General features: G+C 52.2%; 1 protein-coding gene across 1 annotated transcript in view; it reads right to left on the minus strand.

Annotated features, from left to right (window-relative positions):
- Positions 1-16,041, minus strand: part of IGSF21 (immunoglobin superfamily member 21) — a 280,582-nt gene that overhangs the window by 153,189 nt on the left and 111,352 nt on the right. Inside the window, exon 2 of the mRNA XM_024983246.2 lies at positions 6-118. Within this exon, the coding sequence (XP_024839014.1) occupies positions 6-118 (113 nt within the window). The remainder of the gene's footprint in view (positions 1-5; positions 119-16,041) is intronic.

Consider the following 16,041-nt stretch of genomic DNA (forward strand, 5'->3'; position numbering starts at 1 on the left):
CTTACCCGGTACCACACGATCTCACGCATGCGGCCATCGGTCTTGAAGTTACACTTCAAAGTCACAGCATCACCAGCCACCACGGGCGGGAGAGGCTCAATGTTGACAGTCAAGTAGCCTGTGGAGCAAAGGGGAGAGGGTGGTGAGGGTGTGGGCTGACCCGGAGGGCTGGCGCATGGGTGGCGTGAGGGGACCTCCCTGGCTGCAGGTGGCGCTGTCTGCACTGGCGTCCACGTGAGAGGGGACGTGAGTGGCGCTCGCCCACCTCACTTCCTCCTCACTGGTGCCTCCCTTTCCGAGAACCTCCCTGGCCCTCAGGGATCCCGTCAACCCTGCAGACACTCCTTGGGATGAACTGTCCGTGAAAGCAGGCCCTGCTGACTACGCTTCAGTGTATTTCTGTAAGATGTCCCAGACCTTCCATCCAACACCACTCCTCCCCCTTCTTTTAGAAAGCTGTAACGTGCGTCAGCTCTGTAGGAAATGAACAGGCTGAAATACATTTCCAAGGGCTTCCATGGAGGCTCCAGTGGTAAAGAATCTGCCTGCAATTCAGGAGACCCAGCTTCGACTTCTGGGTTGGGAAGATCCCCTGGAGAAGGGAATGGCTACCCACTCCAATATTCTTGCCTGGAGAATCCCATGGACAGAGGAGCCTGGCGGGCTGCAGTCCAAGGGGTTGCAGTGGGTCAGACAAGACTGAGCGGCTAACACTAGTGTTTCCAAACCTATTTGCATAGGTGTCCTTTAGCCAACCCTTAAACTCCATCAGCATTCCACGCACCCAGACCCTGGAATGCCGATTTGGTATTCTAGGTACTTCTGCATTTCCAGCCTCAGAAAATTTCTCCTGGTGAGAGAGGAACAGAGACCCGGGAAGCTGCTGTTTTGCTTCCTGAACCCCCAACCCCCATCACACACACCTTGCAACCCTGGGCCGGGGTGGGGTGGTGGGACTGTGACGGGCTGACGACCTGGGAAGGGGTCTCGATCGTCCGCAAGCACAGACGGTGTTTCTCACACACCAGCTGTCCCCGGAATCCCTGCCCAGCTCCCAGGAGCCAGAGCTCTTCTCCTGATAGACACAGCCAGGCCACACTGATGCCTCCTCACCAAAGTCCAGCCTGCTGAGTCCTCTGACCCACCCCTCTGCCTCCCAGAGCCCCATCCTGAGGGCAAATAACCCGCTCCAGCTTGGCGGAGGATCGCATTCTTGGGCTGATCATCCAGGCTCATGGGATTGGCTTCCTGCGGGTTGATATCCAACCATTGATCTAATGGATCAATCCAGTCCGATTGTCTTAATGAGAAAAGTAGCCAGAATGGGCTCAGGGATTTCAGTTGTGCAGGCAACCTGAGCACATGGGGCCCAGGGGTCTGACCCCTGCCTGGAAGTTAATGGTTACAACATTCTGCAGAAAAAAAAAAAATAATCGACCTCGAGGGGATCAATTTGGAAGCTGGAGGCAGACTCGACCGCTATAGTCCAAAACTTCAGTTCCCAATGCCCAGGGAAAGGGAGTGAAGTTGGGGCTCACCCCAGGTAGCCTCTAACTTAGACCAAAGGTCAGGCTCGCAGGGAGCCCCAGAGAACACCTGACCCATGAGAGCAGTGCCGAGCTAACTGGAAGGAGGGACCGTCTTCTGTCCCCTTCTCTCCTCATTTATTCTGCCCCAGATTGTGCTCCCACCTGCTCTGAGCAGGCCCTGGGCTGTATCCAGGAAGCAGAGAGGCTTGAGCATTGCCTTGCTCTCTGGGAATGGACAGTGGAGGGGCAGATTCACAACACGACCCCACTGGACCAGGGTGATGACAGGTGACCATGAGGGCGTAGGGGAGGGAAGAGGGGAAACCTGGCCCAGCCTGGATGGTCAGTGATGTCCCCAAGCCCAGTGGGCGCCAGACCGTGACAAACAAGGAGGCCGCCTGCCGGAGGAGGAACCCCAAGAGGAGGGAGGACCCTGGGGCGAGCCAAGTGTGATGCAGTAACAGTGGCTCCCATTTCCATGGCACCCGTTCTGTGCCAGCCACTGGACTCCACACACAATACACACTCACTCACTTAATTGTCAAGACAGTCCTAGGAGACAGGAGCTAGGATTAGTCCGACTTCCCACACGGAAACAGAGGCTCAGTAACCTGCCGAGATCACGTAGCTATAAGTGGCAGAGCTGGGATTCAGACCCAGACCTTCCGATTCTACTATGACTGCCATTCTGCCATGCTACACACAGCTAACGAGGGACGCAGTGAGGGCGGGCCAGCAACGTGTCCCATCCAACACAACAACAAGGGTGTGTCGCTGGGGGGAGGGCGCGCGACAGGAGACCAGAGCCTGATCCCTTCTGACCCAGCCTGACCCAAGGCCCACCTTTCCAGTAGGGCTGCCTTAACCCTCACTTTTGGAACTACAATTGAGATGAGCATCATTTGTCCAGATGGCTGAGGAGCTCAAGACAAGAGAATGGTCCCTCCCAATGGAAGGGGACAGAAAGGACAGATTCTCAGATGCATAAATCTCCAGCCAGCCCAAGGTGGGTACAGATGGTGTGTGTGTGTGAGGCTGGCCGGGGGGCGGGGGACGCCCACTTGCAGGGTCACCGTTTCCTGGCGAGCCCCGAGGGAACCACAGGTGTGAGTCCAGCGGGCATTGGAGGAAATGGTGGGAACTCTGGTTTTTATTGAGAATCTATTCCCTCCAGTCAATCCTAAAGGAGATCAACCTTGAATATTCATGGGAAGGACTGACGCTGAAGCTGAAGCTCCAATACTTTGGCCACCTGATGCAAAGAGCTGACTCATTGGAAAAGACCCTGATGCTGGGAAAGACTGAAGGCGGGAGAAGAAGGCGACTCTTTCCTCTCATTTTTGCTGTACAGCAAAGTGACTCAGTGACACGCGCACACACACACACACACACACACACAAACACACTTCTTCATCTTCATGTTCTTTTCCATTCTGGCTGTCACAGCATGTTGAATGTAGTTCCCTGGGCTGTACGGTAAATCCTTGCTTACCCATCCCGTCCGTAATAGCTCGCCTCTGCTAATCCCAGATTCCCTCCCCTCCGGGCCCCAGCCCCCCTTGCAGCCACAAGTCTGTTCTCTGCACAGAGTGGGGCTCTTGGGGGCTCCTCTCTTCAGCCTGTCCTCTGCTTCGTGGGGAGGACTCCTCATGGGTCTCCTGGCTCTGATCCCAGGAGAGAATGAGGTGAGATGGGGATGAGATGGTTGGATGGCATCACTGACTCAAGGGACATTAGAGCAAACTCTGGGAAATAGTGAAAGACAGGGAAGCCTGGAGTGCTGCAGTCCATGGGGTTGCCAAGAGTTGGACACGACTTAGCGACTGAACAACATTCACTTCCTGGTACTATGCCAGACACTAGGGATACAGTAATGAGAACAGGCACATCCTGCTGACGGCCCAGCAGAGGAGACAATAGCCAAAGGAACAAATGATGGGAAATGTGCCCAGCATAATGTGATCTAATACGTAATAAGCGTAATGAAAAAAAGAGAACCAGGGTAAAGCAAAAGCGAGTAATGGGAGAAGGGTTGATCTGGACAGGGTGCAACCCAGGAGGCCTTTTGAAAGAGCCAGAGTAAAGCAAAGTGTAGGCAATGCCAAAGAATGCTCAAACTACCACACAATTGCACTCATCTCACACGATAGTAAAATAATGCTCAAAATTCTCCAAGCCAGGCTTCGGCAATACGTGAACTGTGAACTTCCAGATGTTCAAGCTGGTTTTAGAAAAGGAACCAGAGACCAAATTGCCAACATCCGCTGGATCATGGAAAAAGCAAGAGAGTTCCAGAAAAATATCTATTTCTGCTTTATTGACTACATCAAAGCCTTTGACTGTGTGGGTCACCACAAACTGTGGAACATTCTGAAAGAGATAAGAATACCAGACCACCTGACCTGCCTCCTGAGAAATCTGTATGCAGGTCAGGAAGCAACAGTTAGAACTGGACATGGAACAACAGACTGGTTCCAAATAGGAAAAGGGGTACGTCAAGGCTGCATATTGTCACCCTGTTTATTTAACTTATATACAGAGTACATCATGAGAAACGCTGGGCTGGAGTAAGCACAAGCTGGAATCAAGATCGCCGGGAGAAATATCAATAACCTCAGATATGCAGATGATACCACCCTTATGGCAGAAAGTGAAGAGGAACTCAAAAGCCTCTTGATGAAAGTGAAAGTGGAGAGTGAAAAGATTGGCTTAAAACTCAACATTCAGAAAACGAAGATCATAGCATCTGGTCCCATCATTTCATGGGAAATAGATGGGGAAACAGTGGAAACAGTGTCAGACTATTTTTCTGGGCTCCAAAATCACTGCAGATGGTGACTGCAGCCATGAAATTAAAAGACGCTTACTCCTTGGAAGGAAAGTTATGACCAACCTAGATAGCATGTTGAAAAGCAGAGACATTACTTTGCCAACAAAGGTCCATCTAGTCAAGGCTATGGTTTTTCCAGTGGTCATGTATGGATGCGAGAGTTGGACTGTGAAGAAAGCTGAGCGCCAAAGAATTGATGCTTTTAAACTGTGGTGTTGCAGAAGACTCTTGAGAGTTCCTTGGACTGCAAGGAGATCCAACCAGTCCATTCTTAAGGAGATCAGCCCTGGGATTTCTTTGGAGGAAATGATGCTGAAGCTGAAACTCCAGTACTTTGGCCACCTCATGCGAAGAGTTGACTCATTGGAAAAGACTCTGATGCTGGGAGGGATTGGGGGCAGGAGGAGAAGGGGACGACAGAGGATGAGATGGCTGGATGGCATCACTGACTCGATGGACGTGAGTCTGAGTGAACTCTGGGAGTTGGTGATGGACAGGGAGGCCTGGCATGCTGCGATTCATGGGGTCGTAAGGAGTCGGACATGACTGAGCGCCTGAACTGAACTGAACTGAAAGCAAAGTGTGAGCCATGTGTGATTCTAGGGAGCAAGCACTGCAGATGGAAGACGTCACACGTGCAAAGGCCCTGAGACTGGAGTGTGCTTTTGATTCTCCAAACAGGCAGTGGTGGGAACCTTTGTGCACCACGTGTCCTCTGAAGCCCATCTGTGACTGAGGACCAGGATGAGGGTGGGGCAGGTGAGGTGCCTGCTGCTGCTGCTGCTAAGTCGCTTCAGTCGTGTCCGACTCTGTGCGACCCCATAGACGGCAGCCCACCAGGCTCCCCCGTCCCTGGGATTCTCCAGGCAAGAACAGTAGAGTGGGTTGCCATTTCCTTCTCCAATGCAGGAAAGTGAAAAGTGAAATTGAAGTCGCTCAGTCATGTCTGACTCTTAGCAACCCCATGGACTGCAGCCTACCAGGCTCCTCCATCCATGGGATTTTCCAGGCAAGAGTACTGGAGTGGAGTGCCATTGCCTTCTCCGGTGAGGTGCCTAGCATGCTGGATTTAAGGAGGCGTTTACTCCCCCTGCAGGACCCCGAGTCCCTGCCCTGCCGGAGTCACTGGAGCAAACACTGGCAAACGCTGCCCTCAGGAAGTGACCATGGCTCCCACTCCTGAAGTTTCCTTCCTTGAAGTCACAGAGGGTGGGGGATGGGGGTGAATCGCTCCCAGCTGAGGACCCTCCTCTCATTGGAGCCCCTGGGAGCGGCTGGGGCAGAGGAGGGGTAGGGCCAGGCCACAGAAGAGGCAGGAGGTCTCAGTTCTAAGGATTAAAACCTCCTTCCCTGGGCACATGGCGCTTTCTGGATTTCCCAGAAATGCCCCTCCCACTTTCCCACCGCTCCTGCGGCAGCCTACCTGGGCCTTCCTTGTAGGATGCCGCGATTCCCGCGTGTGTCACACCGGAGAGGGCGTGTGTCTGTTTGCACATCTGCCTCTCCTTCTGGAAAGTGAGTTTCATTAATATCAGTGGAGTATTGAAATAAGTGTGTGAGTGCTGCTCTTTGAGTTTCCTTCTGGGCAGGCAATCTCGGTCCTCACACCACCCCGTGAATACTACTTCTCTGCCTCAAAGGAAGAACGGCAGGTCAGAGGGATGAAGGGCCGGGCTGCTGCCAGGTAAGCAGCAGAGCTGGGATTTGGACCCAGATCTGTCTGACTGAGGCCAGTCTTCCCTTTGCTACTGCTCAGAGCAGTCGTGAAACTTGAAGGTCACAAGAGGATTCTGGGGCTCGCCTGTGACTGGCCGTTGTGTCGACTGCATCTTCAGCAGAGGCCTGGGTCTCGGGGGGAAGATGGCCGGGGAGAGACAGAGACTGCAGACACAGTGGTCTGGGTGGGGGCGGACCGCAGCGCCGGATGGAGGCCCGTTCCCTCCAGGCTTGAGAGCCTTACCACGAAGCTGGGCTCTCTGGGGCTTTCCTAGCCAAGGCCAGGACAAGCTGCAGGCAATGCGTGGACTGTAACTGTTGGGTCTGGAGGCAGGATCAGTGGCTGGGAAGGGAGGGAAGAGCAGGTGGCAGGGTGACTTTCTAACCTATGAACCAGGCGAGGATTGCATTACCCGTCAACACCTGGGTCACGGGTGAGAATCACCTTCCCAAACAGACACACGCTGGAGAGGGAAGAGCGACGGTTCATGGCCAAGGAGTATTTTTGCAAAAGAAAAACACAGCGAAAGTTCTCCTCTAGGTCCAGCGAGCGTTCCTTCAGCTCCTGTTTCACAGGTTTTCATCACCTTCTGAAGACCCTGCCTTGGTTCTTTTTCTGAAAATACCCTCCCCCAATTCCTTTGCTTCTCCTACCCACAGACTTTCTGCAAGTTTGAAGTCAGTTATCTGGTTCAAGTTACTCACCCCCCGACTCAGTCATCGCCAGGCAGGTTGTGTGGCTGCTAAGGACTCAGTTCCCCGTGTATAATGCTGACGTCCCCCATGGTGAAGCATGTTTTAGGAATTTGCTCATCATGAGCCCTGCCCACAGCGGGGCACCCCTGAGCCTCCGCCAGATCCGTTTTCCCTCCCGGTCCCCACCGTCCAGGAAGGGCGGTCCCTGGATGGAAGTGGGAAGAGTGGGATCTGACACGTGGAAGCTAGTGAGAGAGTGGGAGAAGGTTCAGGGCTGACCCTCTCAGCCAGGTGTCCCATCCGGACTGCGGTCAGAGCCAGGAGACCCACGAGGAGCCCTCCACACGAAGCAGAGGACAGGCTGTAGAGAGGAGCCCCCAAGAGCCCCGCTCTGTGCAGAGAACAGACTTGTGGCTGCGGGGGGCGGGGGTGGGGAGGGGAGGGAATCTGGGATTAGCAGAGGCGAACTGTTACAGACGGGATGGATAAGCAAGAAGGACCTACCGTGCAGCCCAGGGAACTACATTCAGCACTCTGTGACCAGAATGGAAAAGAACATGAAGAAGAGTGTGTATGTGTGTGTGTGTGTGTGTGTGTGTGTGTGTGTGTGTCACTGAGTCACTTTGCTGTACAGCAGAAAATAAACACATAGTTGTAAACCAACTATACTTCAATAATTTTTTTAAACTAAAAAATAAATAAAATCATGCATAGGTGAAAAAAGAGCCCCCTTCCGCCAGGATCGCTGAAGCAAGCCCCCGGATGGGTGGGAAGGGCAGGGATGGGAGAGATGGGCCCACGCAGCCGCCAGGAGGCAGCGGGTCCGGGGGAACAAGCACAGGAGATGAATTGTGGGCTCAGCTGGGAGGCCCGCCGGCTCTGGGACCTCAGGTGAGCCGCCCCTCTCTCTGGGCCTGTTTTTTCTCATCTGCAAAATGAGGGGTGAACTGCATTTTTGGGGTCTTCCAGTTCTGATCAGCCCATGTCAGATGTTCACTGAGCTCAAATCCTGACACCGTCATCGCATATATGACGCGGCTCCATTTCTCTGAGACGTGAACTCGTCCATGAATCAGCCACCAGCTGAAGATGGAGCTCTGTCTTCCTCGGCATTAAACTTGCCACCAATCAGCCCTGATGCATGAGCCCCCCACCCCAGGAGTGGAAACGGATTCATCTTAACTAAGCAGTTCATTATCCCGAACGGGACCATCACTCTCACCCTCTATCTCTGACAGCATTTACGCTGCTCCCGTTAAGACACATTTAGCAAAATCGCAGGCAATGTTTAGGAATCAGGCACCCTCCCAATGAGGTGGTGACAAACGGCTCCTCTATCCAGAAACTCGCCTTGAGACATCCCAGCGTTGCGCCCCTCCCTTTTCTCAACTCGGGGTGGGGGATGTGTCCAGAGGGCCGGCTCATGTCTGGCCCCAAGGGTAGAGGGCTTCCGTGGGAGGGGCAGAGGCCCACCGTGGTTTAGTGGAAAGAGGCATGAATTATATCAGGGTGATTTTATCAGTCTGCCCAGGACCGAGGGGTTTCCTGGGACACGTGCTTTCAATGCTAAAACTAAAAAGTCCCCAGCAAACCAAAACAAGTTGGTCACCATAGTTACAAGCCTACCATGGCCATGGCGAGGGCTAAATCACTAAAGCTCTCCACCTGCTTCAGTCGTAAGGCGACCCATCCCTCCCCGCTGTAGGCACTAGCGAGCAGAAACGCTGACGCCTCCCAGCCCTCGCTTCCTTGTGAATGCTTGCGAGATGTTGGCGCTATTTAAGATGTAACTTGTGAGATTTGTCCTGGGCTTCCTGCATCCGTGGATGCCCTCCAATCCTCCTCCACCAGCAGCAGCCAGTGTGCTTTCTTTAAAATGTGCTCCCTGGCCTCGGAAAGGGCCTCCAGAGCTTCCCATCGCTCCACAGAAAGGGAGGTGAGCTGGCCCAGGCCTGGGTCTCACGGCCCAGCCAGGCCCTACTGAGTCTGCTCTTCATCACGTGCAGACGCTGACTCCTCTCCAGGCCCAGCACAGGCATCCCCTCTGTCCCAAGGCCTCACTCTGCTCATCCTTCAAGGAGTCACAGAGGTCTCACTTCCACAAGAAAGCTCTCCTTGACTCCTCAGGTTATCACAGTCCCCCTGACCACCCCTCCCTTCCGACCACTTAGGACACTTGAAGCTCCTGTGATGATATGTTCTCCGTACGCAGGGCCAACTGTCTCTGTGTCACCTGTATGGCTAGAACAGTGCCCAGATTTGCATATGTGTTGAAAGAAGAAATGAATTAATTCTGCCCACCCTCTAGACTGTTCCGTAATGAGAGCAGGTGCTGTTCCCAGGAGGGCCTTCTCAGAGGCACCTCATCCCTGTGGTCCGAGGCAGCCCCAGACAGAGGGGCCATGACCCCAGATGCCTTCTGAACCTGCCTCTTTGACCACACCTGCTTGGACTGATGTTGACGTCATCTGAGAGCATCCTCTAGGGCTCCTCAGAGAGGTCAGGCAGGAAGCCCCTCTTGGTGAGTGGCTGCCCCATCGGGGATGGTAGGATATGAGACATAACAAAGGAGTCAACAGACAGCCCAGAGGGTAGAGCAGAGACCACAGGCAGCGGGAGCCACGGGTAGAGGCTGCAGAATCCAGGCCCAGCAGCACTTGCTGGACCCACAGGGCCCTGGAGCAGGAAAGTGGGCACCATCTAGGCAAGGCGACTGCGAGAGCTGGCAGGCTCAGGGCTGGGGCCAGAGCTGCTGCTGCATCTGAACAGTGTCCTGTCTCTCCTGGAACACTGTGCTGAGCTGGGGTCCTGCCTCCCTCTCTTCTCCTGTTGCCTACCGTCAGCAGAGGTAACCAGGTACCTTGCTGCAGATGGGTTGTGTGCATACATGCTAAGCCACTTCAGTCGTGCCTGACTCTTTGCAACCCCATGGAGCCCACCAGGCTCCTCTGTCCATGGGATTCTCCAGGCAAGAATACTGGAGTGGGTTGCTGTGCCCTCCTCCAGGGGATCTTCCCACCCCAAGGATCAAATCCGTGTCTTCCACGGCTCCTGCGTTGCTAGAGGGTTCTTTACTGCTGAGCCACTGGGGAAGCTACTGGTCTATTTCCCTGCATCCCAGCTGGTCCTCCGTGCCCACCTTCACCCCGCCCACCCCTCAGATTTCATTTCCCCTTGTCCTCTGCCTCCTTCACTCCACACACAGTGAACCCTGCTGGTCCCTGACTCCTCCGAGCGCATCCCTGCCTCAGGGCCTTTGCACCTGCTGCCCCCACCTCTCAGAACAGTCTCTCCCCAGACACTCACGTGGCTCAAGACCTCAGTGCTTCCTCTGCCCAAATGCCCCTGCTGTGGAGAATCCTTTTCTAATCATCCTGTCTATATAAAATTGTATCCTTGTTATTCTCTAACTCTCTACTCTGTGCTTCTCTTTTTAAAATATTTATGACTACCGGATATATATTTATTTGTTTATTATATGCTTTGAATTCTGGTGTTCTTCCCCAAACTGCCTGCTACTATCTATGTTTCAGATTTTTCAAATAGATGTACACACATTCTGTCCAGGTCTCATAGCTGAATTGATGAAAAATAAAAAGATGCTGGTCTTGACTCCATTTCACCATAACCAGAAATCCTTGGGTTTGTGGCTTTTAATCACTACTTCAGATCAGATCAGATCAGATGAGTCGCTCAGTCATGTCCAACTCTTTGCGATCCTATGAATCGCAGCACGCAGGCCTCCCTGTCCATCACCAACTCCTGGAGTTCACTCAGACTCACATCCATCGAGTCAGTGATGCCATCCAGCCATCTCATCCTCTGTTGTCCCCTTCTCCTCTTGCCCCCAATCCCTCCCAGAATCAGAGTCTTTTCCAATGAGTCAACTCTTCACATGAGGTGGCCAAAGTACTGGAGTTTCAGCTTTAGCATCATTCCTTCCAAAGAAATCCCAGGGCTGATCTCTTTCAGAATGGACTGGTTGGATCTCCTTGCAGTCCAAGGGACTCTCAAGAGTCTTCTCCAACACCACAGTTCAAAAGCATCAATTCTTCAGCACTCAGCCTTCTTCACAGTCCAACTCTTACATCCATACATGACCACAGGAAAAACCATAGTCTTGACTAGACGAACCTTTGTTGGCAAAGTAATGTCTCTGCTTTTGAATATGCTATCTAGGTTGGTCATAACTTTCCTTCCAAGGAGTAAAGAAATTAGAACAGTTCCTGGCACTTAATAGTATAAGTATTAATAGTAGCTCAATAAATATGCATTAAATGAATGAAAAAAAATAAGCAAATGAACATGTGGTATCTGGCTGCTTTCAAAGGATATCTATAATTATTAGCTCATTGATTACCATTGCAACCCTGGGGAATAACACCCCCAGTTTAGAGTTAAGGAGACTGAGGCTCAGAGATACGGAATGACTTTCTCGTGATCTCACAGAACCAGGCTTGGCAAGAAGGTCCTTTGATCTGAATCCACCACTCTTCCACCATCCCACAGGAGGCCCTGTCCCTTTCTTCCAAGTGGAGAAGCTGAGAACAGGAGTGGGTAGAGGGATGAGGTGCCCAGAAGCACTCAAGAAATCTTTCTTGCAGTGCAGGGGGGTCATACACCACTGCAGAACGCAGCACTTCCACATCGGAGCAGGCAGATGACTGACCGTCCAGGCCATTTTCAAGTTCAAAGCCAGCGGCAGGTTCCAGGAAGGCCAGATGATGGATCTGAGACCTCTTCTGGGACTGTGAGCGACCTGAGGCTGGATGGGTGCATTTGTCCCTTCCCGTTCGTGACACACTGTCCTCTGAACCCAGCTCTGGAGAGTTCCCGCAGCCCAGAAGTGCCTACCTTGTGTCACCGAAGTCACACTCGTTGATTCACAGTAACTAGAGAAGAGTCAAAAGCAAGGGAACACCGTCTTTCTCTCAGAGGGCAGGGGCTGGTTCTGCCATCAGACTAGACGTCCCCTGAGGACAGAGGCAGTGTTCCACCCTCTTCTGTGTCTGGGATCGCAGATGTGGTGCAGAGAACTCTGAGGACCCTTCTTCCCTGGAGAATCAGCTTGGACCACATCAAGACTTGACCCGGGGTAGGCAGACAGTCGGGTGGTGGCAGCCGCTCCACCTTCAGAGAGGACCGTGGAAGTCAGGGCCACAGGATTCCTCACACCACCCTCCCCTTTCCGTGGGGCTGGGGTTTATCTCCACGTGGTAACAGGAGCTCCATGCACCACCACCCATGAAGAAAAGAGGTCACCCCACCTCATGAAGACAAACACCAGAGCGTGGCACCGACGACAGCCTCCCGGGATGCTGCAGTCGTGTAGTTACTGCTGTAATAAATATTACAACAGACCAATTACTGCAGCCATATCTTTCAGGCAGGTGCTGGGGGTTGTGTGAAATACACCCTCCCCTGCTGGGCTAACAGGTGCCGTCAGCCCTCACCTCCTTGGCAGCAGACACAAAGGTGGGACAGAGGGTGGAGGGGGCCTTTTAAGGAAAGAAAGCTTCTGAATGAAGAGCAGAGGTTAATAGCTCATTTGTCTCCAAGATGGATCAATTCTTCCTCTCCAATGGCTCTCAGAAGTTGTCTGCCCTCCCCGATCCTGCCTTGGTGTGGGCCCTCAGACGTCCGCCCAGGGCCTGCACAGGCCCCTTGCTGGTCCCCAGCCTCCAGCCCCGTCCCTCCAATGCCTCCACCACACTGGAGTCTCCACGACATTTCTCAAATGCATATGTGGCGACGCCACCTCTCTGGTTAATGTCATGCAATTTCCCCACCCCACTGCCTTCCAATTCAGGATCAAGTTCCACTTCTGTCATGGCCAACCGGGCCCCTAATGATCTGGCCTCTCTCAGCCTCTCCAACTCAATCAGTCTCTCCCTGTGCTTGCGCGATCCACGCCCCAGCCCTCCCAGACGTTCTCAAGCTCTTCTTTTAGCCCGTGCCATTTCCTCTTCCCGGGCTGCCCTTTTGCTCTCAGCGTACCGGGGAAGTTTGTACACATCCTTCCAGGTTCGATGCCACAGTCACCCCATCCTTGATTTCCAGGGGTCTGACACTCCCTGGTCTAAGAACATGGGGGGAGCCCTCGTCTAAGAACACAGCCCCCTGTGAACAGTTCAGTCACAGCCGGTCCACATCACGCTGTAGTATAACACAGGCTTCTTTGTGTATGTCTCTGCCATCAGGCCGGCAGTTTCTTAAGGTCAGCGGCCTGGCGTGCATCCCTGTAGGATATCTGGCGTGTGATGAGTGTTCGGCCCGGCGGCTGCACACATGAAGTAATGAATGAACTAACACATGTGCAGTGCACAGCACAGGGCATGGTGAGTGGCAGAGCCCTGGAGCCCTGCGGACCGGGCTGCTGCCCAGCGAGCTGATGACACATTTATGACCCAAATCCTTCTTTGTCTGCACGTTGCCTTTAGAATTTAGTCCAAAGCCCCTCCCCCACACTCAGAGCCTGTTCCCTCCAGCTCATCTCTTGCCCCTCTGCCTCTTTTCAAGCTGAGTCTCAGTCATTCTGAACTACTTAGAGCTTCTGAAATATGCTTTGTCTGGCTACTGGGTCCTGGCACCCACCGTCCCTTTTGCGTGGAATACCTACCGTCACTTTACCTCCATCACGTCGATAAACCCTTCACATCTTAGTTTAGACACCATTTTCCCTAGAGGCCGCCCGACATACACCCTAACCTCACCTACCCTGCACCCTGAACCCCCAAATCCTGGGTAAGTGCCCTTCTCATGGCATCAAAAATAACCCTAGCATGTTACATGGGGTCACCTTTATTTTTTCGCCAGTCTGTCTGCCGCCACTGTGAACTATGAGCTCCTGGAGGATGAACTCCAAAAGCATGACGTAGTAACTTCTCGCTGGCCGGGCTGTTGGCGCTGAAGACACTGGATGAATGAATGAATCCATGGATGAAGAAATAAAGTCTACAGACATCTTCAGTTAGCCTCCCCTTGGCCACAACATCCAGTTCTGTTGAGGCAGCAAGATTTTTTTTTTTTTGTCTTACTTGATTATGGATTTACACTCTGAATTTGAACCCTGGAAAGACATCTAGATGGGAAGGCCCCACCCTCAGGCTCCTGGTTCTCACCTCCCCCAGCAGAAAGTCAGCTCAGTTCTGGGCCACCAGGGGCCTTAAACATTTTACATCTTTGCAGGGAGATGTGCCTGCCACTTCCAGGTGTCCAACGGCTTCCCAAACCTCCCAGACTCTTCTGAAACACTCCCCCTCTGTGATTTCCAGCCAGCTAATCAAATTCCCCTCTGTCAGAGGCAATAGATGCTCAAAAGCCTTGTAGTATTAATGTTTTATTCATTACATATGTATTATTTATCATTAGTTTGTTTATTTATTATTAATTTGTGTTTCATTATTGATAATGATGTGGTTCTACTATTAATAAGAAGGCTTGGGAAAGCTGTTCTGTGGAGCTTTGAAGACACCTGATGCTTCTCTGATGGATTCTCTGGAGGGTCTGGAGAGCCAGGGTGGGTCATTTTTCTTCCCAGTTTGTGGATAGGAGACACTGAGGCCAGAGAAGGGCAGAGCTTGCTCATTCATTCCTCTTGCCTCGGAGATGCAGGCAAGGCAAGGTGACGCAACCAGGGGAACGGTCCATCAGGCAGCATGCCCTGGGCTGACAGCGGGGCCAAGTGCATGGGCTGTGGCAGGAAGCTGATGCTGGACCTGCCAATCAAGCCTCCATCTGCACCAGCTCGCCCCAGGCTCCGTCACCCAGGTTCACCCTGAAGTCGTCCGTGCCTCGCTTGCACAGAGTGCCTGCCTGCTCTGTGTTATGTGCTCCCCAAATCACGTTTCCTTTTCCTCCCAGAGACTCAGCCAGACTACATTTCCCAGCCTCCCTTGCAGTTTGGTAGGGTCATGTGACTAAAACCTGGCAGAGGAATATGGCTTCCAGGATGGGCCTCTAGAAATCTGTGCCATCCTCCACATCCTCTCTCTGTATCAGCTGCCTGATGGATACAGAGGAGGATGAAACCAGAAGATGGAAAAAATCTGGCTATCTGAATGACAAGATGGTATGGAATGTCCTTCTACAGCCCCCAACAGTGATATGAGTGAGAAATAAAATGCTATTGTGTTCATTATAAAAGACTAGAATACTGGAGTGGGTTGCCATTCCCTTCTCCAGGGGATCTTCCCAACCCAGGGATTGAACCCGGGTCTCCCGCATTGCAGGCAGATTCTTTACTAGCTGAGCCACCAGGGAAGCCCAAGAATACTGGAGTGGGTAGCCTATCCCTTCTCCAGAGGATCTTCCTGACCCAGGAATCAAATTGGGGTCTCCTGCATTGCAGGTGGATTCTTTAACAGCTGAACTATGAGAAAAGCCCACTAATTATAAAGATAACTTTATAATAAATATATTGTATGTAATAAAAACAAACCTACGACAAAGAGAGTTTGTTGAAAAGCAGAGACGTTACTCTGCGGACACAGGTCCGTATACTCAAGGATATGGTCTTCCCAGTGGTCATATATGGTTGTGAAAACTGGACTGTAAAGAAGGCAGACCGCCAAAGAATTGATGCCTTTGAACTGTGGTGCTGGAGAAGTCTGCTGCGAGTCCCTCAGACATCAAGGAGATCAAACCAGTCAATCGTAAGGGAAATTAACCCTGAATACTCATTGGAAGGACTGAATCTGAAGCTGAATCTCCAGTTTTTTGGTCATCTGATGCAAAGAGCTGACTCATTGGAAAAGTCCCTGATGCTGGGAAAGATTGAGGGCAGAAGGAGAAGAGGGCATCAGAGAATGAGATGGCTGGCTGGCATCACTGATGCAATGGGCATGGACTTGGGCACACTTCGGGAGATGGTGAAGGACAGGCAGGCCTGGCATGCTGCAGTCCATGGGGCTGCAAAGAGTCGGACACAACTGGGCGACTGAACAATGACAACAACGTAATAAACACAGAATTATTACAGCCAACAGTCACTGAGGTTTTGAAGTGCTTTGTCCCGACAGTTATCCTGCTAACACACCCGCTGCTCTGTTGCACAAAGTATGTACTCAGTAGGTTCTTCATGAAAAAAAAAAAAAGAAGTGAACAGGCAGACAAATGAACAAGTAACAGAATTAATCAGTGGGTTCAGCTGCACTGGGTTGGATACCCAGACCTTAGTTCTTCATCACAGAGTAGCACAGGGAAGAGGTTTTTATGATCTTGAGTTGAAAGCTTTTTGTTGTATAGATGATAAACTGAGGCACAGAGAAG

The sequence above is a fragment of the Bos taurus genome, chromosome 2 (genome assembly GCF_002263795.3).
Source record: "Bos taurus isolate L1 Dominette 01449 registration number 42190680 breed Hereford chromosome 2, ARS-UCD2.0, whole genome shotgun sequence".
NCBI classification, from domain to species: Eukaryota; Metazoa; Chordata; class Mammalia; order Artiodactyla; family Bovidae; genus Bos; species Bos taurus.